The sequence below is a fragment of the Esox lucius genome, chromosome 4 (genome assembly GCF_011004845.1).
Source record: "Esox lucius isolate fEsoLuc1 chromosome 4, fEsoLuc1.pri, whole genome shotgun sequence".
Classification (NCBI taxonomy): Eukaryota; Metazoa; Chordata; class Actinopteri; order Esociformes; family Esocidae; genus Esox; species Esox lucius.
The window spans coordinates 24,437,243-24,459,831 of record NC_047572.1 but is presented as its reverse complement, the minus strand read 5'-3'; the positions used below and the strand labels follow the sequence as shown (position 1 = coordinate 24,459,831).

General features: G+C 44.8%; 3 protein-coding genes across 6 annotated transcripts; 2 read left to right on the top strand and 1 right to left on the bottom strand.

The window, feature by feature from the left end:
* Window positions 1–179: 179 nt before the first annotated feature.
* ints10 (integrator complex subunit 10) lies at window positions 180–6,713 on the top strand. 4 transcript variants are annotated; one of them, XM_010897446.4, is made up of 18 exons: window positions 180–600; window positions 786–853; window positions 944–1,047; window positions 1,127–1,266; window positions 1,362–1,443; window positions 1,559–1,699; window positions 1,886–2,060; window positions 3,166–3,335; window positions 3,498–3,637; window positions 3,746–3,899; window positions 4,004–4,086; window positions 4,175–4,327; window positions 4,443–4,551; window positions 4,640–4,719; window positions 4,806–4,968; window positions 5,138–5,231; window positions 5,574–5,642; window positions 6,155–6,713. In XM_010897446.4, the coding sequence occupies exons 1-18, from the start codon at window positions 472–474 to the stop codon at window positions 6,309–6,311; spliced, it is 2,211 nt and encodes a 736-aa protein (XP_010895748.2). In that variant the 5' UTR covers window positions 180–471; the 3' UTR covers window positions 6,312–6,713. The 4 variants fall into 4 exon arrangements, with proteins under 4 accessions (XP_010895748.2, XP_010895747.2, XP_010895750.2 ...); XM_010897445.4 differs by having other exon boundaries at window positions 1,559–1,714; XM_010897448.4 differs by lacking the exon at window positions 5,574–5,642.
* A 109-nt stretch (window positions 6,714–6,822) lies between these two features.
* On the bottom strand, window positions 6,823–11,288 carry tlr1 (toll-like receptor 1). Its single transcript, XM_010897453.5, has 2 exons — window positions 11,070–11,288; window positions 6,823–9,828 (listed from the first exon to the last, which is right to left on the bottom strand). Exons 1-2 carry the CDS (start codon window positions 11,236–11,238, stop codon window positions 7,409–7,411), a joined length of 2,589 nt encoding a protein of 862 aa, XP_010895755.1. The 5' UTR covers window positions 11,239–11,288; the 3' UTR covers window positions 6,823–7,408.
* A 4,111-nt stretch (window positions 11,289–15,399) lies between these two features.
* On the top strand, window positions 15,400–22,143 carry klb (klotho beta). The gene is made up of 6 exons (XM_010897454.5): window positions 15,400–16,424; window positions 17,788–18,301; window positions 18,426–18,697; window positions 18,838–19,094; window positions 19,226–20,166; window positions 20,861–22,143. Exons 1-6 carry the CDS (start codon window positions 15,684–15,686, stop codon window positions 21,304–21,306), a joined length of 3,171 nt encoding a protein of 1,056 aa, XP_010895756.2. The 5' UTR covers window positions 15,400–15,683; the 3' UTR covers window positions 21,307–22,143.
* Window positions 22,144–22,589: the final 446 nt, after the last annotated feature.

Genomic DNA, 22,589 nt, shown 5'->3' with positions numbered 1-22,589 from the left:
AAGGCTGAAGCATTCTAATTTGGTTTTGTGTAGCCATTTTCTATAGAGTACTGCACTAGAGAGAACCTGTGGACCGTTTAAGTTTACAACTATTTGTATTTGATGAATAACATGTGCGTTTTAATTAGATAATATGTTTAGGGGTTAACTCCGATTTGAATAACGCCTCATGCTTTTTATTATGCTTTATTTGATTGATACATTTTGTCTGGTTGTTCAATCTGTCCATAGTCCGTACGTCTTGTGTGTGCACCAGGTGGCAGACTTTCCCTGTAAAACGGATACCTCAAGCCCATTGACATCACTCTTTGCGACTGCCAAGTACAGAACATGACGTCATCAAAAGCGTCTAGTTTAGAGGAGCGAATAATAAATATCTCAGTTTTCACACTCACAAATTTCTAATTAGGCCTTGTTTATGGCTGATAACCACGGGAACCCTGTACGCCACGGAGTTTAATACGAGCAAATATGTCAGCACAAAAGGACTGCGATTTCTTAGTGAAACGAGCTCGGGATCTTGTGTCCGAGGACCCGTGTGCAGCCAAAGCTTGGCTGATAACCGCTCGAACCCTGTATCCCACAGACTTCAATATACAGGTAAGTTGCGTGTAGTGAATGACGGTACATCTATTGCTGTTGGCTTTACAAATCGGTACCTGTAATGAGGGATTTGTAATGTGTTGTCGTTAAGCTAATTGGTTTCTCAAGAAGACGTCCGCTACTTGGCTTTAGCACAGGAAGGAAATTGATATCACATTGTCATTGGACTCCTGTGTTGACAGTATGAGATGTACACCATTGAGAGAAATGCAGAGAAGACGACTTCAGCGGGCAGACTTCTGTACGACATGTGAGCCAAAGTTCTTATCTCCGCACTTCTGCGCGTAGTCTTAAAGCACCGTCGATGACTGATTCAACGTCCTTTGTGCTCGTCCTTAAGGTTCATAAATTTCCCTGATCAGCCTGTTGTATGGCGGGAGATTACTGTCATCACTGCAGCCCTGCGGAGCGACTGTCAGGACAAACAGGCTCAGTTCCTACGAGGTGAACACAGCGTGTGAGTACGTGCAAGTGTGTTACGTCTGCTTAGGTAGAGTATGTTAACTCTGGGTGTTTATTGTAGGTCTATTTGAAACCTTGCCTGGACCAGTGCAGTGTGAGATGCTGCTGAAGGCCACAGAACAATGCTTCAACACACTGGAGAAGGCTGAGATGCTGCTGCTGTTGCTGAGACGCTTTCCAGAGTCTGTGGTCCAACACGGCGTATGTACACTCTGACCTCTCACCTTTAACTTTCACCTCAGTGTCAAGAACACTGAATCACCTATGTGTTGCTTTATTTTGACTCGTAATTCTAGGTCAATCTGGGAGAGTCCCTCCTAGAGGCGGAGGCCGCTGAAAAACTGGAGACACCTGTCAACTGTTTCAGGAAGCTGTTTGGTGAGATCATTTTACGAATCAAACAAGCAAAATTATGACCATGTGGTGCTCAGAAACGGGCCGACGTGAAGGAACTCTGTTTTCCTTGTGTCTTACGCTTCTCCTTCGCCCACAGTGTGTGACGTCCTCCCGTTGATCATAAAGAACATGGACATGCGTCTGCCTACCAGTCTTCTGCAGAAGTACATGCTAAAGGCAGCTGAGTTCTACATCGGTTATGTCACCCGGGGCCCCTCGGCGGACGGGCAGCTGCAGGGTAAAGCTCTAAACGGTAGCTGACAACCCTATACAATATTTTCATTTATTCAACTGTTTCTCTCTTTGCATGTCAGCTCCTCACTGAAACCACCCCGCCTGTCAGTTTTTCAGTACATTCGCTTACCCATTCCGTTTCTCCCTTTTCTGTCCTGCCTGCTGGACTCGACCCCTCCACGTCTCTTAGGCACTCACGAGGGTGGTGGTCTGAAGTCTCCCGGTGTTCCCCGGGGGTCCCAGCGCTGTGTAATCGAGGGGCTGTCTGAGAAGTCGTCCGTGGTGTCCGAGCCTTGGGAGAGACTGCTGGACATCTTAGCTGTGGTCGGGACTCGTTGCGAGTGGCAGGGGGACAAGGGACAGAGGTAGGGGGCATAGAAATAGAGTGAATAGATCGGGCATTCCCAACCATGTCAGTAAAGACATAATGGATGGACTGCTGGCCATTGTTGAGGGCACTGATGGGAGCAAATCGAGATGTGAAAGGAGCATGTGTACCCATGGATTTGTGCTGTGATTGGTTGGCGTAAAAAAAAAAATTATATATAGAATATAGAATATAAGTGGTTTCTGTGGTGTCTGTCTGAATGGTTGTCTTGTTTATTTCTGAAAGTCAACAATCTTCTAATGAGGTAATAAACAAAATCATACATGTTTGGTCTGACAGATGAAAAGAATAGTACAGTTTAGTGGTCATTATGTTAAATCATTCTGATACTGGACCACAACTCCACCTCACTTATTGTAGTAGTTCAAAAACCAAACAGATTTCAAACTCAAGGTGTGGTATTGATGCTTACAACCCATTGTTTCAACATATGTCTTAATTTAGAGTCATATTTTGTGTTTTTGTAAAAGGTGGTCAAAAAACACTGTAGTGCTGGTTGTGTGTGTGTGTGTGTGTGTGTTTTGATGGATTCTGCTGGTTGTGTGTGTGTGTGTGTGTGTGTGTTTTGATGGATTCTGCTGGTTGTGAGTGTGTGTGTGTGTGTTTTGATGGATTCTGCTGGTTGTGAGTGTGTGTGTGTGTGTGTGTGTGTGTGTGTTTTGATGGATTCTGCTGGTTGTGTGTGTGTGTGTGTGTGTGTGTGTGTGTGTTTTGATGGATTCTGCTGGTTGTGTGTGTGTGTGTGTGTGTTTTGATGGATTCTGCTGGTTGTGTGTGTGTGTGTTTTTTGATGGATTCTGCTGGTTGTGTGTGTGTGTGTGTGTGTTTTTTGATGGATTCTGCTGGTTGTGTGTGTGTGTGTGTGTTTTGATGGATTCTGCTGGTTGTGTGTGTGTGTGTGTGTGTGTGTGTGTGTGTGTGTGTGTGTGTGTTTTGATGGATTCTGCTGGTTGTGTGTGTGTGTGTGTGTGTGTGTGTGTGTGTGTGTGTGTGTGTGTGTTTTTTGATGGATTCTGCTGGTTGTGTGTGTGTGTGTGTGTGTGTGTGTTTTGATGGATTCTGCTGGTTGTGTGTGTTTGCAGGGGCTTCGTGGAGATTCTGCAGCGGGTTAAGGAGCTGTGTCGCTACCTGTCCAATCTGGAGGGTGAGACACGGTTACGCTACTGCAGTCAGGTGGTCATCTGTGCCTCCCTGGTCCTCTTCCGCAGCGCTTACCTCTACGTCTCGACTATACAGCCTGCTCTGTTCCAGGGTCAGTCTCCCCCGTGCGTGTGTGGGTGTGTGTGGGTGTGTGTGTGTGGGTGTGTGCGTACATATTTAAATGTTCTTTTACGGGGGCGATGTACAGTAGGAAGTGTGGACATTGTAGATTCTGTCAGAGACTCAGTTTCCAGCCAGATTGTTGGTGCTTCAGGTGTAAATGCATTGGCCTCCGGGCCGTGGATTCTGCTGGAGGACCTGAGCTCAGTGTACATGGAGGCGGAGCTGGAGAGAGGAGCAGGGAAACACACACACAAGAAACGCAAACTGGCAGACGGACGCGAAAAGACCATGGTGAGGAGACGAATGGGGAATGATGTGTGTGTGTGTGTGTGTGTGTGTGCGCGTGCGCATGTGTGTGTGGACATGGTCATTCATGTATTTTCATGTGTGTTCTGTCAGAGCTCAGACGATGAGGAGGGGTTTGGGAAGGGGCGTGGCCGGCACATCCTGGTCAACAAAACAGAGTTGCCCGGGTGGGCGGAGACTCTGGAGAGCTTCCGTTTGGCCAGGGAGAGCTGGGAGCTCCTCCACTCACACAGCTGCTTGGAGACGGGTACGCCCTCCAAAACACTCCCACCAGCTCATACACATGCTATCTCCAAATGTGTCCCCCACCCTGCTCAGATGTCTTTTGTCGTTGTAAAACACATTCTCCAGAATTCAGCAAGATCTGTGCCTCCTGGAAAACAGACAGCTGGCTCTGGTTCAGAATATTCCTTACAGACATGATCATCTACCAGGTAGACATACAGTACATAATGAAAACACCTGGTGCCATGGGGTTTTGTCGGTGTGTTTCTGTACATGAGTATATGTCCTCCACCCCAGGGACAGTACCGTAAAGCCCTGTCCAGTCTGCTCCAGATGGCTGTGTTCCAACACACCCAGTCTGGACTCAACTCCCCGGGACAGAGTAATCTGGAACATCAACGGACCCTCATCCAGCAGGCCTCCTGCCACTACGCCCTGGGAGAGTACAGGGTCGGTACACACTCACAGTGCTAATGCTGAAAACCACCCAGACACACACACACACACACACAAGTTGTTTCTTGGTGAACTTCAACTTGCCGACTGCTGGTGTGCGTCTTCACAGATGGCTTGTGAAAAGGTGCTTGAGGTTGTTGGTGGGCTGGTCCCCCAAAGTCACGATCCGGTCAAGAATACTGAGGATCAAGGCAAAGCTAAGGGGAAGCCAAAGAAAGGTGAAGTCTCTGTACAGTATGTGGTTATCTTAAAATGTGTTAAGTGACCTTGTTAATAATCTGGTGGATTTTGTATTTCTGTCACTAGGCAACGACCTGAGACTGCTGCCCTGTACGAATAAATCGATCCTCCCCTTTTGTCTACAGCTGATGCTGGCCTGTTTTAAGGTACCCCAACACGAAGAAGACTGAACGCTGAGCTAATCCATTAAGGATTTGCACGTTTATTCCTAATTTTCATTTCATCCATTCAGCTGCGTGCCTTCACGGAGAGCAGAGATGACCTGTCCCTGGGTCATGTGGTCGTGCTCCTGCAACATGATTGGCCACAGGGAGAATCAATGTTTCTGAAAGCGATTGACAAGATCTGTCAACAGGGCAGCTTCCAGTATGAGAACTTCTTCAACTACGTCACCAGTATCCTTCTCGGAATGTTTTGCGAAAATAATTAACGCTACGTTTTCTGTTAGAAACTTCTACAAAATTCGGCATTTGAGCAGATCTTGCAGAGTCAGGATTACTGTAGCACAGTTATTCGTTTTGCCTTCTGTGTGGTTTGTTTTCTTTAAGTAATTTGCTCCTGCAGATATTGATATGCTGGAGGAGTTTGCGTATTTGCGCACTACAGAGGGGGGGCGGGTCCAACTGGAACTCCTGCCCAATCAAGGAATGCTAATCAAGTAAGACCCTCCCACTGGGTTACTTTTATACTGTACACAGTCATGCTTGCATACAAGCTGTTAAGCGGTATGTTGAGAAAGGGTTAGCGGGTCAAGGCATTGTCCATCCGTCCGTTAACTTATCCAGAGCTTCTGGAGGTGCCTGAATGCATTCGCTATTAGTGGGAGTTGAGGAACAGGAGGAGGTTGCTTCTAGACACGGATTTATGATCGGTTTTATGCTTCACTTGTTAATGTTAAATGAAAAGATTTCTAGCGGGTAAGCTGATCCTAGATCTGTGCCTAAGTGCAACTTCTAACCCTGAGCGTGAGTTGATGAATATTGGTGTTTACTGTCCTCAGGAACCCTAGCCCCTCCCCGGGAGGGGAGTTAAACACCCTGCTGCTCCCTGGGGTTCAGACGCCCGACAGGTACCCCTGGCCCCTAACCCACCCCTACTCCAAACACTCTCTCCATCCCTCTGCCCCAAACCTCATTTTGGTTTTCGGTCTGCCGTTTTCATCGAGTCCTTGTCGTGTTTTTATTTTCGCAAATGCGTTCGACCCATTGCATTCGTTCATGTGGTCGTTACTGATGTTTTTGAAGTCAACTTCGTTTTATTTTTCATATCTCTAGTTGTCATTGCATTTGTGAGCGTTCACGTTTTTGATGTTGTCAAATCTTTCCTGTCTAAATATTTTGCCTAGTCGGTAGATACCCAGTACTCTCATTCCATGACTATGAAAACTAAGTTTGGAAAAAGTATGTTGTTTCCTTGATGTTGGCAATTTATGTTTTATCAATGATAACTTGGTGCGTTTTTCAACTATTGCAATAGAGGTTGGACAAAATCAAACATGAACTGTCTGACTTAAATATCACAAACAAGAAGAAAATGTTAGAACCGTTTTCTTTCACTCACACATCACTGGTTTATCTGTAGGCACCATACGGTAACCCGTGGAATCACTAAAGGGGTGAAGGAGGACTTCCGCTTGGCCATGGAGAGGCAGGTGTCACGCTGTGGGGAGAACCTGTACACCGTCCTCCACCGCTTCTGTATCAACGAGAAGATCATGATCATTCAATCTCTGCCATGACCTCTGACCCCGTCACAGTCGCATGGGTCGTCTGATGTTGTAAACAGCTGGGACCCAGAACCTGTCTCTTAGCAGTCTGAAATCAGTCTGAAAGTGAATAACTGGTCACTGTTTCGTGCAGCTTGTTCGCCCAGGAGGCTATCGTCGTTTTCATTGAGACCTGACCATTGATGAACGGTCATCATATGACCAAATACCACAAAGACCTATGACAAGGAAGATTCTTTGTTATTTTCTTTCATAGCTTTGTGGTGTCAATCTCATGAGGGTGAAATATTTGGCCACTTTTTGTACTACCTGCCTTAAAATAAATTGTCTACTTCATAGGATGACTTAGTAACAAGGCAGAATTTCTCTGGGAAACATACCATTACTGAGGAGAATAAAGATTTGTAAAGTCTATTGTGTATGTATTCACTCTCAGTTTTTGATTCTTGGTAACTGTTTTTTTTTTTTTTTTTACTTTTTGTGAAACATTTGGAGAGAAAAAAAGACATGCCAAATAACAGTGTGATTGTTGTAAGGTTTAATGTAAGTATAGCCTTGGTATTGTTAGGAAACTTTTCATTGTATTGTTTTTTTTTAAGCTGTGGTTAAATAATTGTTTGGCTATATGAATTTTCCAATAAACTTTACTGAGAATTCAACTAGGCCTTGTCGCATCAACTCTACAGCAGGTACGGGAGTGAAAAAGATTTGCTTGTGTCCTTAGATGCACCTCTTGTCACTCTTTTCACACTTATTTACGTAATGCTCACTCAACCGGGAAGTTTTCACTGCACTGACGCTCCGGATGCACAAATGAGCTGTTAGGCAGACAACCTACTGCAAGGAGTAAGTAGAGTGTGACAAAAAAAGGCAGGCCTCTGACAAGCACAAGTTGGCGATTGCCTGACCTGGCACTGCTGGTATTTAAACACATCTCCAATGTGCTACGAGGCAGTGACCTAAATGAATGTGGCACACCAGTGGCAACTACAGGTGTTTATTCATTAATGTGCTAAATATTGCATTTTAATTTGGAAGCTCAAGCTTTACTACTATAACCATCTTATTATAACCCCTTTATTTTATTTCCCCATTGTCGTTTTTGTGCCTCAGTCTTCCATTTCTCGTACGGGTGCTGTGGGAAGGTCAGCCTGGAGTGCGGCCCTCAGGTTGGCCCAGAACAGCCTCTGCTTGCCCCTGTCCTGGGGCCACTCCAGGTAGGTGTGCCTACTCATCATAGCCTTAAGCTGGTAGTACTTGGAGGGGATCATGTATTGAGGCAGAGGCTCCAGGAGCACCAGAATCACACTGTCCGAACCGCGGGACAGTTGTTGGTGACTGGCGAAGTACAACTCGTAGTGGCACCACTCACTCCGGACAAAGTTGCCAGAAAGAACAAACACGCAGCGCCGGCTTCTCTCCACACATCGGATGATGTTCTCCACAATTGTCTTCCCTGGGATGAAGTCCCTCTCATGGCGACAGATGTGGAGCCCCCCCCCTGAGCCCTCCAGGTTTGGCAAGAGCTGGCCCTTGATCCAGTCTGCATCATGCTGGCTGTACGACACAAAGGCGTGGAACACCACCCCTTCCAGGTCCTCGGGCCGTACCTGCTGGGTTCTGGCACGGTGTTTGGCCCGGGCCCACTGCCAGATCATGCCCAGGTACCATGGAATGTCCAGTTGCTGGCACAGAGTCATTATAACAAGGATGATAGCCACCGCTGGGCACAGGATGGCAGCCGCCAGCAGACTGATGTTGCAGGCGATCTCAGGGATGTTAAAAGCCTCCAGAGTGGACTTTTTCCAATCGTCAGGGTAGCTGCAGCGGTACCTTAGTGGCCAATGAAGAAGTTGGATTCTTGGACTTCTGCCACCCAGCCCGTTCCCAGCACCCAGGTCCCTGAAGTTCCTAAGGGCACACGTGCAGGTGAAGGGGTTTAGGCTGGCATCGAGCACCTTCAGAACAGGGCAGGTCTCCAGAACACTCACAGACGGGGCATGGAGTGAATTCTCCCTGAGCAGGAGGTAAATAAGGTGCGGGAATCCAGTGCACACTGGGAGGTCCCTCAGGCGGTTGGCACTTAGGTCCAGAGCCAAGAGGGATCCCAGGGCCAGCAGGGTCTCTGGTACATTAGTGATCTGGTTGTTCTGGAGATCCAGGATCACAGTGCTATTAGGCAAACAGCTGAAAACTGACTCACTCAGGCCATTGGAGGATAGGTTCAAATGGACAATTCTTAGGGGCCAGTGGCATACTTGGTCGTTGTAAATCAGTGAGTTCAGACTGAGGTCCAAATGACTCAGAGAGCTCATGTGTTGCACCCTCTTGCTTAGTGTTTGAAGGTTCTTTAGGTTGTTCCCTCTGAGTACCAGGATTTCCACTTCATTCAGTGTTGTACACTCTACAGTGACATGTTGTTCTACGCTGGAGAAGACTGTATCAGTCAGGGCACAGTCTGAGAAATCTAGCTGCCGTACTTTGCTCGGCCACTTGGGGCAGGTCATGTGTATGATGGATGTCTCAGTAATTGCCAGGTGCTCCGCATGCATGTTGATGAAAAAGTTACAGAGAGCTTCCAGGGAGAAGAGAAAGGAAGATACCACAGCTCGCCTTGCAGAGAATAATTTAGTATGGGATTGGTCTGGTAAGGTGTCGTGGTAAGGGGGCATGTCGATGGTTACATCTGAAATGCTTAGCTGGCTAATGGGGGATTGTAACACAGCATTTACGGTGTTGGTCAACTGCCACCAGAGGATGACTATATCTGTCAGGTACAGATGTGATGTTTTGACTGCCGCTCTCTCCTTCAGAAGTTCCACCAGGTACCTGCTTTTGCCCTTCAGGTTCATACCCATTAGCTCAACCTCGTCGAACATTAACAGAGCATCTGCGATCAAATGTCTGTCGGTGGGTTTGTTCGTCAGGCCAATGCGGACCTTCTCTGCCTGGATGCCTCTCAGGCCACCACTCTCATAGGCTGTGAGATTCTCCAGAAGAAGGGTCAGAGTTTGCAGGTGTACATTTGTGATGTTGAGGAAATCCTCCACCCTGATCGTATTTGCTCCAAGCCCCAGTCTCTCTAGTTTTTTAAGCCTGCAAAAATTTTCTCCCAGGGTCATAGTTTGGAACAGGTTAAAGGTCAGATCCAAAAATGTTAGATTCTGCGCAACCAGCAAAAAACGTTGATCAGAGAGGTTCTGGAGTCGGTTGTGTGAGAGGTCTAGACTCTCAAGGAGCGGAGTTGGATGGAATGTCTCAGGATCTATCTCCTCCAAGACATTCCATGAAAGGTTGAGGAACCTCAGGCGAGTTGTGACTTTGAAATCTTCATGCCGAAGTTTATGTATGTTGTTCTGGGAGAGGTCCAGGGCTTCACTGGATGGCAATAGGTTTCCAGGGACAAACGACAGGTTTTTGGAAGACAGGTTGACAATGATAGTGTGTATTTCTGAGGAAGAATGGATGCAGTGATGGACATCCACTAACATAGCCACTGCCCAGAGAAAAGCAGTTAAAGCCGTCATCTCTGGAAAGACAGAGAAAAGATAACAGTGATTATGTTAAAGAGGTACAGTACATATAGAAAGTATTCAGACCCCTGAACATTTTCCACATTATGTTGCATAATACCTTTTGTCTTTGCTTTGCTGTCAATCTACACACAAAACCCCATAATGAATGACCAAGCAAAATGTTCACAGACTTGTCATGAACCCACTCCTGACTTGTCTTACGTATGTGCTTAGGATTGTGGTCCTGTCCAGGTGATGAGTAGTGCCGGGTTTCTTCCAGATGCTTGGCATTCAGGCCAAAGTGTTCAATCTTGGTTTGATTAGGCCAGAGGTGGCCTTTGGCAAACTCCATGCAGGCTCCATTGTGCCTTTTACTGAGGAGTGGCTTCCATCTGGCCTACCATAATGGCCTGGTTGGTGGAGTGCTGCAGAAATGGTTGTCCTTCTGGAATGTTCTCCTATATCACACTGGAACTCTAGATCTCAGTCAAAATGACCAATGGGTTTTTAGGCACTTCCCTAATCAATGCCCTTTTCTCCAGATTGCTCAATTTGACTAAGCGGCCAGCTCAAGGAACTTCTTCTATTTAAGGACAATGTTGGCTACTGTGTTCTTGAGGACCTTCAGTGCTGATTTTTTTTATACCTTTCCCCAGATTTCTTCCAAGACACAATCCTGTCTCTGAGCTCGACAGACAATTCCTTTAACTTCATGGCTTGGTATTTGCCATGCACTGTCAACTGTGAGACTTTACATAGAAATGTGTGTGCCTTTCTTCATCAAGTCCAATTTACAAAAGACAGACTCTAATAGAAACATCTCAAGGATGATCAATGGAAGAAGGACGCACCTGAGCTCAGTTTGTGTCATAGCAAAAGGTATGTACACACAGGATGTAAATGGGATATCTTTTTTTAAATATTTTTTTAAATAAATTAACATAATATTCTAAAACTGGTTTTTGTTTGCTCATTATGGGTTATGTGTTTGGAATAAGGATGTAACTTAACAAAACAGGAGAAAATGAAGGGGTCTGAATACTAACCGAATGCAATGTTACATTGTGTTTGCTTTGTATTTCAAATCACAATGAATATATTACTTTTGGTTGCATTTTGTCATTCAGCATACTTAATGCTTCTGTTTTATACATATACATTTCAAAAGACTTCAGCTTTTTTGGTTTACAGCACTTGCTACTGCCTGAAACTTGTGGATTGAAAACAAGAAACACAGAAAGAAGAAAATATTTACCTGTCCTATGACTCTTGAAGTGATGTGTCTTTGGATGACCGGTCCTTAATTTCTCAGTCCTTTCTTCCTGATCTCTTTTGTCTCTATGTTTGGTATCTATCAAACTCCCCCTTTCACTCCAACTCTTACCACACAACTGAGAGGAAGCAAACATGTGAAAAGCAGTCATTCATGTACTGCTAATCTTTTCCTTTTATACAAACATAAGTGTATCTTTTTCACTTTCTTTTTCACTTCCCTTTTATCCCAGTTGTGGTGGCAATGCAGTTCTGATTTGGTTACATTTGTCAGCTTGGCACAGTTAGTGGGTATGATTATACTGTATGTTATTTAACCCTATGGCATTCTTATGTAAGATAGTACAGTCCCTGACAAAAGTCTTGTCGCTTGTGTACAAATTGACCTGAAGTGCAGCTGAAATATATTTCTAATCAAGATGTCTTTACAAGAAATGGCTCATTTTAATCCCAACAGCTTTTGTTATAATGTTTCAGTGCAAAACGAAACTGTCAAAAAGTATTCTAATATTCACAGCTTGGTAAAGCCCATTGAGTCAATTTTTGCATAAGTGTTGTCGCCTTGTCATATGAGACCTGGTCACCTGAAGTCCCTGTGTCATCCAGAACAGTTTGTCGGATTCTGTCTCGAAATGGCCTCCATGGTCGAATCAGTGCCCAGAAGCCAGCACTAAACAAAAGACAATTGAAAAACGTGTGGCATTTAGCCTGCTAAAAGGATGGATGCTGGAAAAGTGGAAGAAGGTGGATTTTTCCGATGAATCTTCTGTTGAATTACACCACAGTCGCCGCAAATATTGCAGGAGACCTACTGGAGCCCGCATGGATCCGAGATTCACCCAGAAAACAGTGAAGTTCGGTTGCGGAAAAATCATGGTCTGGGGTTACATCCAGTATGGGGGTGTGCGAGAGATCTGCAGGGTGGAAGGCAACATCAATAGTCTAAAATACCAAGAAATCTTAGCTACTTATATTCCCAACCATAAAAGAGGCCAAATTCTTCAGCAGGATAGTGCTCCATCACATACTTCTATCTCCACATCAAAGTTCCTCAAGGCGTAGAAGATCAAGATGCTCCAGGATTGGCCAGCCCAGTCACCAGACATGAACATCATTGAGCATATGTGGGGTAGGATGAAAGAGGAAGCATGGGAGACGAAACCAAAGAATATTGATGAACTCTGGGAGGCATGCAAGACTGCTTTCTTTGCTATTCCTGATGACTTCATCAATAAATTGTATGAATCCTTGCCAAACTGCATGGATGCAGTCCTTCAAGCCCATGGAAGTCATACAAGATATTAAATTTGGATCTCACAGCACCACTACTTAATTTGCTGACATATTTTTGTATTTACAGTAAATTTGTTCAATTTCTGTATAGGCGACAAAACTTTTGTCTTACCAAAATTTGACCTTTCTGTCTTGATTAAATGATAAATCTTTTTTCAGTGAAACTAATTCATTTCAGTGCATTAAACATCATTTGGGAGGGTTTTAGCTTTTCATATGAGCAATTTCTAACACCAATTGATTAATTAAAAGTCAGGTTAATAGCAGGTGTTTCTACAAAATAGATAAGCGACCAGACTTTTGTCAGGGACTGTTTATAAGAAATATGTCAACAAATATACAATACAGGTTCTACTTTTTATTGCTAAATATGATTAATATATATTTTTAACAATCTATGTATGGGTGATAATATGATATGGATAAAATCTCATGTTCAAACACCTGCGGCCAAGAATTTGCAACTATTCAGAGTGAGAGGACCAAATTATTTAAAAGTCGAGCACATCTGGGATTTGAACCCAGGACTTTCCACACCCACGACGAGAATCATACCTCCAAATAAAAAACAACATTGTTCTATGGTTGATTTCGTTGGTCAACCATACAACCATAGACCAATGTTGTTTTTTATTTGGACTTGAAGCCCAACGATAGTATGAAACGCGAGTTATGTGTATGTTTATAGTATCTTTTAGCAGCAGTTCAGTACGTCTGTTGGTGGTACTAACTGTGCGGCAGGTAGCCCACTAGTGGTACACACTCTTTAACCTCAGGACCTGAAAATGTTCTTCCAAGAAAGTCCGATATACTTTTGCGCCTCATACATTTAGTGTCACTGGGAATTGACAGACTTCTCCAAACATCTGCCACTTATTTAATATACAGTAAAAAGGATTCCTGAAAATCGAGACAATCCAAATTGTATAATTCTTCTGCAAATATTTGCCTTACAAATACAACAACATAATGTGTTAAATACTTTTATTTGTTCTGTATCTCGAAAAAAAGACATGCCACGTATTATAGTGCTGTACAATGATACATAAATATGCCAATGAATACGGAGATTTCTATTCATTTTTTGGATATACTTGCATATTAAATGTAACATTTTAAAAGGAGATGCCTTTATGACAATCCAGTCAGTTGCATTTCTAAAAATACTATATAATAAGTTGTCTTTTTTTTTTAATGTTGTGATAGCTGATACATTGTCTATAGTATATTCTTCTGATTTTAATAATTTCATTAAGGGAAAGAAAATCTATTTTCACAGATTTTGAAGAATGGCTGAAACTTAACCTTCACAAATAATTGTATCCCAACCCAAGGCAAATTCACAGTCCACAGCTTCATTGAAGTGGTTTTCAGGTTAGGCCTTCAATTGTGCTGTCTCATGGCAACCGTGCTGATGTCATTTTGGATAGAAGTGGAGGTTATCTGTTTTCTTGCTGAAATGACTTAACCTAATAAAGCCTGTGGCAACTTCCATGATCCGGTTGTTTGGTCATGTTCCCCAACCACATTACACCAACTGGCATCTTCAAATAAACAAACACAATGTCGGATTTGGTAGTTGGAGTTGCTTCAGCTTTATTTGTGTTTCCTAAGATTAACCCAAATATATAGTTTACTACAGGTAACACACATACAATTTGCAGTAGTGAATCAAACCAAAAACAAATGTTTTCACCTGTCATCCACATTTATCAAATCTAGGATAACAGGACTGATTTGGCCATAAAACCAGAGGGAACTGTCAATTTCTTCTCAGTATTATTTGAGCTCCATTGCTAGACTGTATCATTCTGCCTTCCAACTAACAGTTTTATCTTGTGGATGGGCCCCACAGTTTAACTCTTAACCTTATTTGGCCAATTTTGGCAACAGGATATTGGGTCATCCCTCACTACCTAAAAATAGCCAACCTATTACAAGCTTTGTCTTTTATCATTTTATCCAAAAATATGAATTAAAATACAGTTTTCCTCGATTGCTAAGATACTTTTAAATAACTTGGTTAAAGTTGATCTTTATTTTAACGTAATGAGCACAACCATATTCCTTTCTTGCACATCAGTCATTTCCTATTGCTTTCACACAGAAATGCTAAGCAATTTTTTTTGCCAAACAATAAACACAACTCTCTACTAAAAATAATAAACTCAGTCGAGTAAATCATGTCAAACAAAATTAATACATTTGGTCAGCTGATACAAATTAGTCCCTTGAATCTCCTTAAACCCCCTTTAACCTAGTCTGCACGGATACAAAATGTGCACAACTATTTAATCAGCAATCAGTACTTTTCTGCATTGGTCATTTTTAGTAAGATAATTTTCTGGGGGAAAAATACATGCCGTGATAATGTTTACTTGCCTTTTATGGTACATACTATAATTACAGAACCAACAAATGGCACATGCGAAAGAAGGCTACATATTGACTTATTGATAAGTACAACTTATAGTTGCAATTTAGTATTTATTGGGGCATTGTGTAATGATTTAAAACATTATATGATATAACAAGTTGTATGTTTCGATGCAGATACTTGATTTTGTGTCATGTCTTTAATTTTTTGAGTGTCTTATTGCATTTTGCAAATTTAATTGGTCATTTTGGCCGATACTGTTTCAGTTTGTCGACAGCAGTGCCTAAGCAATCAAGAGAAACTGTAACACAGCTCACTGAAAATTACACTAGGAGTAAAGTGATAGACTAAAACTACATTTAACAGGATAACATGATTATGAGGTTGGGAAGGAGAGAGATAGTAAATGGGAAGCACATCTGTCGCGGATGTTAGGATCAGAGGTTAAGCTAATCATTTACAAAATGGTACTTCACTGCAGTCAGTCTCTGCCTGAAGGTGTGATCATGTGTCTACGCTTGTTCTAATGTGTATGCGTCAGTGTTTGTCAGTCTGGTTGTGGGTGTACAACGTACGGACGTGTTAGCAGGGAGTGAGAAAGAGAGAGAGCGAGGGAGGGAGAGAGAGAGAGAGAGATGGGGAGGGAGACGGAGACGGGGGTAAAGATAGAGATAGGAAAGTCCAACCAGGTTAGCCTGTCAGATGGACACTGCAACATTACGTGGCTCCACATCTCTCTCAGTCTCTTATACAAGTTTGTTTCAGTTGCACTGTAATTCTTCCACCTTGGCTCTGTTACCTTCATCAAACCTGAACCCCTGATCATCACACAAGAACCTGATCATCACACAAGAACAGGCTTCTTATTTCTCCTAAGAGACTTTGGAAATCTGTGGAAAGGATCGGTCTTCCCTCTCAGGCTGTAACATGGCAAGAGATGTCCTCTTCTCCCTCCTCCTGACAGCGATGGCCTGGGACTGGGCTTTGTGTTCACTTGGGGAGGGCAGAAGGCAGTGGTATCAGCCCCCTACCTCAGAGCCCTTCAAGCAGAACCAATCCTTTCTCCATGGAACCTTCCTCCCAGGGTTTCTTTGGGGCACCGGGACCTCTGCGTTTCAGACTGAGGGGGCCTGGGACCGGGATGGGAAAGGGCCTTCTATCTGGGACCACTTCACCCACTCAGCAGCCGACCATGGTGATGGAGGCGCGGCAGACATGGCCAGTGAAAGCTACGTCCACTGGGAGGAGGACATTGAGGCACTGGGGTACCTTGGTGTGCGCTCATACGCCTTCTCCCTGTCCTGGCCCCGAATTTTCCCCAACGGGTCGGCCGTAGGTCAGCCCAACGTGGCGGCGGTGGAGCACTACGGGCGACTGATAGACAGGCTGCTGGAAAGAGGCATTGAGCCACTGGTCACCCTGTTTCACTGGGACCTTCCCCAGGCCCTGCAGGAGCACTACGGAGGCTGGAGGAATGAAGCCCTGGTGGGGCTGTTTGATGCCTACGCCACCTTCTGTTTCCGAACCTACGGTGACCGTGTGAGGCACTGGATTACCATACACAACCCCTACCTGGTGTCTGTCCAAGGGTATGGGACCGGGGTCCACGCGCCTGGAGAGACAGGGGATCCCAGCACGCCCTTCACTGTCGCCCACAACCTCATCAGGGTGAGTCATTCGGGGTCAAAGGTTAACAGCGTTGCCCCTGGTCAGTAATCCTGGGAAAGTTTAGTGTTTCCCCCCTTCAGTAGGAATTGTTCGATATTGATCAGGGAAAGTTGTTTACTAGTTTTGTGTTAAAAGGCAACAACTGTTTGTACTGATTTCAAAGGGTGACCAGGGGTTACTCGGGAAATGCTTTGGATAGATTGGCTTATGTAAAACTGTCTGTTGAACAGATCATAGTACAAAGACTGTTCAGACCGTCTTTGAACTTCAAACTTCTATGCCTTTTTTCTGCTGATGTGGCCAATGAATGTTCACATATTTTATTGGGTCTGCGTCTTTGCAAAAATCTGTAAAGAAATTATGCTTTAATAGGCAGGGTACATTTTGTGCTTTGTTCAGTCAATCGGGTTCAACTAACTCACTGCAAAAAATGCTTCTTCAGAAATAAGTAAAAAATAGGGTGAAAACATTTTGCTTGTAAAATGCCAGGAAATTCCTAAAGCAAAACTCAGAAGCAACAACAAATTTGAACAAGCCTGGTATTGTTATTTTGAAAATTAAAAAATCTTAATGTCTTATATTAACGATCAGGTTAAGTCTGATTTAGACTATAGTGTATTTGCTTTCAGAATTTTCTGTGTTTTTCAAGCAACGTTTTTAACAAGCATTCTTTTTGTCATTTCTGAGAAAGGATATTTTGCAGTGTTTAAAAGTTCTCATGTTGTGATATTCAAAATAACTTGTGCATCTTCAGCAGCTATTACCAGTCACTGACCTCTTGTTTCCTTGTGTTTACCTTCTGCTATGAGGTCTATTTCTGTGGTACTAGGATTAGTAAACAGGACACTTGGAGTCGAGGTTAAAGTCCATGAACTCAGCAGTGTGGTGGCAATAAGCCAAACACCATGTAAGAGAAAAGGATAACACCCATCTTTAATAATCACATATGTTCCATACAGTGGTGTAGGGGTAGGTAAACGCACACAAAAAAAGTGTTTCCCTCGCTGACAGTTTATCCACTTTTGTACCAATCAATAACCTACCAATTGATTCCCCACTATACAGCACATGTCCAACGTCGGTAGTGTGTCAAACCTCTCTGCCTGAATGCAGTGCAACGTGTTGCTGATCTCATTTTATGTAACCTAGTGATTAGACAGATCTGGCCAATAGCAAGCCAACGGAGTGAAAAATCTGTAATTATGCCCTTGAGCAAGACAGTTAACCCCATTGCTTCCTTGATACTCACCGTGGCATTTTGCCATACCTTTAAAAACGGATTGGGTCAAATCCAGAAGCCAAGTCTTGTTCAGACCTTGTGTGCCAACTCACAAATATCCCCTTTCCCTTTACACATTTCCAGGCGCATGCCAAAGTGTGGCACACCTATGACACGCACTTCCGCCCAACTCAGAAGGGTCAGGTGTCCCTTGTCCTGGGTTCTCATTGGATGGAGCCTCAGAAAGGCCAAGCCACATCAGCCAATGTTGAGCTCTGTCAGCAGTCCATAGAGGCAGTACTTGGTTGGTTTGCAAATCCCATCTTTGGGGAAGGAGACTACCCAGCTTCAATGAAAAGCACTCACAAGGGGCTGATGCCGGAGTTCACCCCAGAGGAGAAGCTGTGGGTGCGGGGAACGGCTGACTTTTTCTCCTTGTCCTTTGGGCCTAACAACCTTCGCCTTGGCCATATCCTGGCCCGATATGGGCAGCTGGTGTTCCCAGACCTGAGGAGGTTGCTGGGGTGGGTGCGGTTGGAGTATGGGGACCTGCCGGTGCTGGTGGCGGAGGTGGGTTGGTTCTCAGATGCCGCTGTGGAGACTGAGGACACGATCGCCGTCTACCTGATGAAGAGGTTCATCAACCAGGTGCTGCAAGGTGAGTAGGGGGCGGAGTTAGGGAAAACAGGGGAGAGCATTTGATAGAGTGACCCCATTAAACACGTTTAACCTTCATCTGTGTCCATCAGCATTCACTGTGTCTCCTGCATGATTGTTTCCAGCGACAGTGTTTGACGGTGTCAGAGTGTTTGGCTACACCGCCTGGTCTCTGGTGGATGGTTTTGAGTGGGACTACGGCTATGGTGTGAGACGAGGTCTGTTCTATGTAGACTTCGACCAAGGTTCCAACAGAACCCGGTTTCCCAAGACCACTGCTCAGTTCTACCGCCAGGTCGTCAAAGACAATGGTTTCCCCAGTGACGAGACCACCCCAGAGGTCAAAGGGCATTTCCCTTGTGACTTTCATTGGGGTGTGGCTGACTCTACTGTACAGGTGAGAGAATGAGCAGGTGAAGAAAGGATTGCAAGTATCTTGGGCTCCATCTCTAAAAGAACAATACGCAAGTCTGGGCATTGCAAATCCTGTAGGAAATACAAATAAAAATGTATATTATTTTTTCCCTTTATTAAAAGGTACATTTCCATCCCAACTCCCCTCAATTCATGGACCCCCATCTGTACATCTGGAACCTAACCGGGGACGGGGCGCTGCATCCGATCCAGGGGGTCAAGCTCCACACCAAGGGGGCACAGTGCACTGACTACCTGGCCATCCGTGGACAACTGGGTCTGTTTGCGTCTGTAGGGGCATCTCAATACCGCTTTGCCCTAAACTGGTCCCTCATCCTGCCCAATGGAGATCTGTCCAGAGTGGATACTGAGGCCTTGAGGTAGAGACATGCACTGTATAAGGTGGATTTAAATGTTTAAAACCTATGCAAACATGCACTATGCACGCCTGTGGCCTATTCATGAAATAAACCATAAACCATTTTGTATTTCAAATCACTTTTTGTAACAGATACTATCGCTGTCTTCTCACTGAGCTCCGCAAAAAGGGTCTGGAGGCTATGGTCACCCTCTACCACCCAACTCATAGAGCCCCTTGGTTAGGCCTTCCCGGCCCGCTGCACAACTCCGGAGGCTGGCTAAACCGGAGCACCGTTGACGCCTACCAGAGCTACGTGACCCTCTGCTACCGGGAGTTAGGACCCTGGGTGAACTACTGGATCACCATCAATGAGCCCAACAGACTCGTGGACGCGTATAAGGGCGGAGGGGAGCAGCACATGGCAGCCCACCACCTCCTCCTGGCCCACGCCAGGGCATGGAGTCTCTACGACAGAGAGTATCTCAGCCTGCAGGGGGGGCTGGTATCTCTGTCCCTGCACGCAGACTGGGCAGAACCTGCAAACCCCTTCTTGGAATCACATGCATTCGCCACTCAGAGGTTCCTGCTGTTTGAGCTTGGCCGTTTCCTAGACCCAATATTGGGGGGCAGAGAGGCAGGTGGTGAGAGTGGTGATTACCCTACTGAGCTGAGGAGGTACCTTGAGGAGAGGGCGAGGGTGGCAGGCCTTCCTGGATCCCCACTACCGCGGTTCACCGACCAGGAAAGACAAGAGCTCCGCGGGGCGCTTGGGTTCATCGCACTAAACCACTTCACCACACGACTTGTGTCACCACGTCCTCATTCCTCTGAGACTGACCCAGCTGACCCCCATGAGCTCCAACCTCCGGACCACGACTGCCTGCTGATGTCTGACCCCACGTGGGACTTCTCTGGGCTGGGACAGGCGGTGGTCCCCTGGGGTCTCCGAAGGGTGCTGCGCTGGGTGAAGGATCGGTATGGAGGGTCCCTACCCGTTATCGTCACAGCTAGTGGAGTGGATGATCAGGCATCCACAGACGATCTGCTCCGCCAACACTACATCAGGAGCTACTTGCAGGAGGCCCTTAAAGGTGAGACTGTCATTATACCATTTAGATGATTCATTATATTTCAGTGCTTTACACCACACAACCCAGGCCATGATAATCTACCAGTTTATATGATACATATCGTAGAGACAGCACAAGTCAGCAGTGAAACACCCTAACAGTACAAACCTGAAACCATCAGGTCATAATTCACTAAACTAAAGCAGTAGATTACAGAGGCTTTAAAAGTATCTTGTGGTTTGGTTTTCTAACGTGAATCATTATTTCTAATTTCAAGGACAACCAAATTCCCAAACTGAAAATAAAAATGTTAAATCGAATTATAATTTTGGCAGCTGTTTTTGCAGACAGGTAGATAAAGATTAGCAGCTTTTAGTATGATTAGCAGCTTTTACTATGAAAGGTCAAAGGTGCTCCCACAGCACAGGCTACATCCTTATTATCACATGAGCCAACTCATAAATCTTATGGATTTTATGAGAAACCTTTGAGATCATAAAGTTTAGCCCAGTGAGAACTTTCCTATTCTACTGAACCAAACGTCCTGTCCTGTGCTCCTCAGCCTACGGTCTCCAATCTGGCCAAATCAACTTGAGTGCTACAGCAAAACAGCAGACTTTGGTGTTGGCCAGATTTGGGCCCATTTACAGTGACTTCTTCGCATTGCAGAGCGAGTGACTCTGACCGTATCGTTTCCTTCTTCTCTTCCCTCCAGCTCGTCAGTTGGATGGAGTCAACCTAAAAGGCTTCTATGTCTATAAGCTGCAGGATAGAGACACCCCCCGGTTCGGCCTCTTCACCTCTTCCCAACACCAGTCACGACCCAAATCCTCCATCGCAGTTTACAGAAAGATCCTCGACCAGAGCGGTTTCCCTGGCAACAATGTGACATCCTACTGCAGGGTCCGCAACCTGCGGATGACGTGCACCATCTGTGCTCAAATGTCCGAGAACAAACCGCTCCTTTTCTTCGCCGGATGTCTCGTCTTGACGTTTACTATGCTGGTGGCGGTCATCACTGTCGCCGTGAGGAGGAAGAGCGGGGCAAGAGGCAGGGTGGGGGCTCCAGTGTGTCCTTTTCCACTGGGGATGAAGAGTCAGCCATGGGAAAGAGTGACCCTGCAGTGTGTGACGGACAGGACCAGCGTGGCACGCCGTTAGTCAGGCAAACATTCATAGTGGGTTTGGTGCTGTTGTAGAGGCTTTTAGGGACAGGTTTCAGATCAGTTTGCCCTCCCCAAATACTCACTTTCAACTTCACTGTAGATGAGTCTGTGTGCGGTGGAGAAGCCAAACCTCTGTTGGCCTGATGCAGTCACAATGATTCAGAACTTGGACACAACCAGGTGGGGTGATTAAGGGGTTGGCTGTTCATTCAGTTCCAAGGGACCGACCTCTCTCACAATATCTCGCACCATTGCCATCACCAAAAAGTTCACCAGCGGAAATTAAGGAAATGGCTTTACGCATCAACTGTAGAGTCCAGCCTCACTTCCCCTATCACAATCTAGTTTGGTTCTGCATCGACCCGCTCTAGAAGGAAATCTCCAGAAATCTCCAGAAAAAAACACACCAGAAGGACCACAATGTGACCACAACACTGGAACCACGACACTGAAAGTACAACATTGGGAGGTCTACACTGTGACCACAACACTGGGATGACAACACTAAAGTGATCATCATCCACTGAAGAAGGCACACCACTGGATGTACTTTTTGCGGCAGCTGAAAGAACATATACTATCTACACTTAAGATATATTATAATAATGGTTCTGTTAATGTCTACATCAACTGTAATTCCATGTATATTATAATATATACAATCCGCATATATTATCTTATATGCATACAGCCCATTTGTATATAATTGTGTGTGAACTTTGTGTAGTTGTATTCTCTGTTATTTGTCTACCACTAGCAGCACCATTACGCCACGTACAATTATTAATATATATGTAATGTACTTTGCAAATAAAGGTGTTTCTGATTCTGACTGTCTGACAGATTGCTGAAAAAAATTGAGTGATTAGGCAATAGTTAAAATATCCAGGCGTGTAATATCTGTAATGTCAGCAACTCTGTGCAAAAGGTAAGATTCGCTCAAACCCCTCCCATACCACTCACCTAAATGACAGTATTTAAATGTCTGCTATAAATCACAATAATATGTTTTATGTATGTGATTTATTGATGTTGATGTTGCTGAAAGTGTTGCAGCTCAATAGCCGTTGCTTTCTTGAGACACTGAAGCCCCCTAGTGGGGTTCTTAGGTTTAAACACTGATTTAAAGTACTTGGGGAGGCACGCCCCCTACTTGCTTTCTACAATTATATAGTAGAGGCATTTTTTCATTCAGTAGAAGGTAATCCTCTCGCCTCTTTCTTTCGTGACTGGGAAACAGAAATTGATGTGTCAATTGATGTAAAATACTTAGTAGGA

Excerpts from the sequence above, each read along its gene's own strand:
- ints10 (XM_010897445.4), top strand. The coding sequence starts at position 472 with ATGTCAGCACAAAAGGACTGCGATTTCTTAGTGAAACGAGCTCGGGAT. Across the intron at positions 1,715-1,885 it reads GCAGGGTAAAGCTCTAAACG|GCACTCACGAGGGTGGTGGT; the intron begins GTAGCTGACAAC and ends CACGTCTCTTAG. Across the intron at positions 3,900-4,003 it reads ACACAGCTGCTTGGAGACGG|AATTCAGCAAGATCTGTGCC; the intron begins GTACGCCCTCCA and ends CACATTCTCCAG.
- tlr1 (XM_010897453.5), bottom strand. The coding sequence starts at position 11,238 with ATGACTGCTTTTCACATGTTTGCTTCCTCTCAGTTGTGTGGTAAGAGT. Across the intron at positions 9,829-11,069 it reads CTTCAAGAGTCATAGGACAG|AGATGACGGCTTTAACTGCT; the intron begins GTAAATATTTTC and ends CTGTCTTTCCAG.
- klb (XM_010897454.5), top strand. The coding sequence starts at position 15,684 with ATGGCAAGAGATGTCCTCTTCTCCCTCCTCCTGACAGCGATGGCCTGG. Across the intron at positions 18,698-18,837 it reads TGGCTGACTCTACTGTACAG|GTACATTTCCATCCCAACTC; the intron begins GTGAGAGAATGA and ends CTTTATTAAAAG. Across the intron at positions 20,167-20,860 it reads CTTGCAGGAGGCCCTTAAAG|CTCGTCAGTTGGATGGAGTC; the intron begins GTGAGACTGTCA and ends TCTTCCCTCCAG.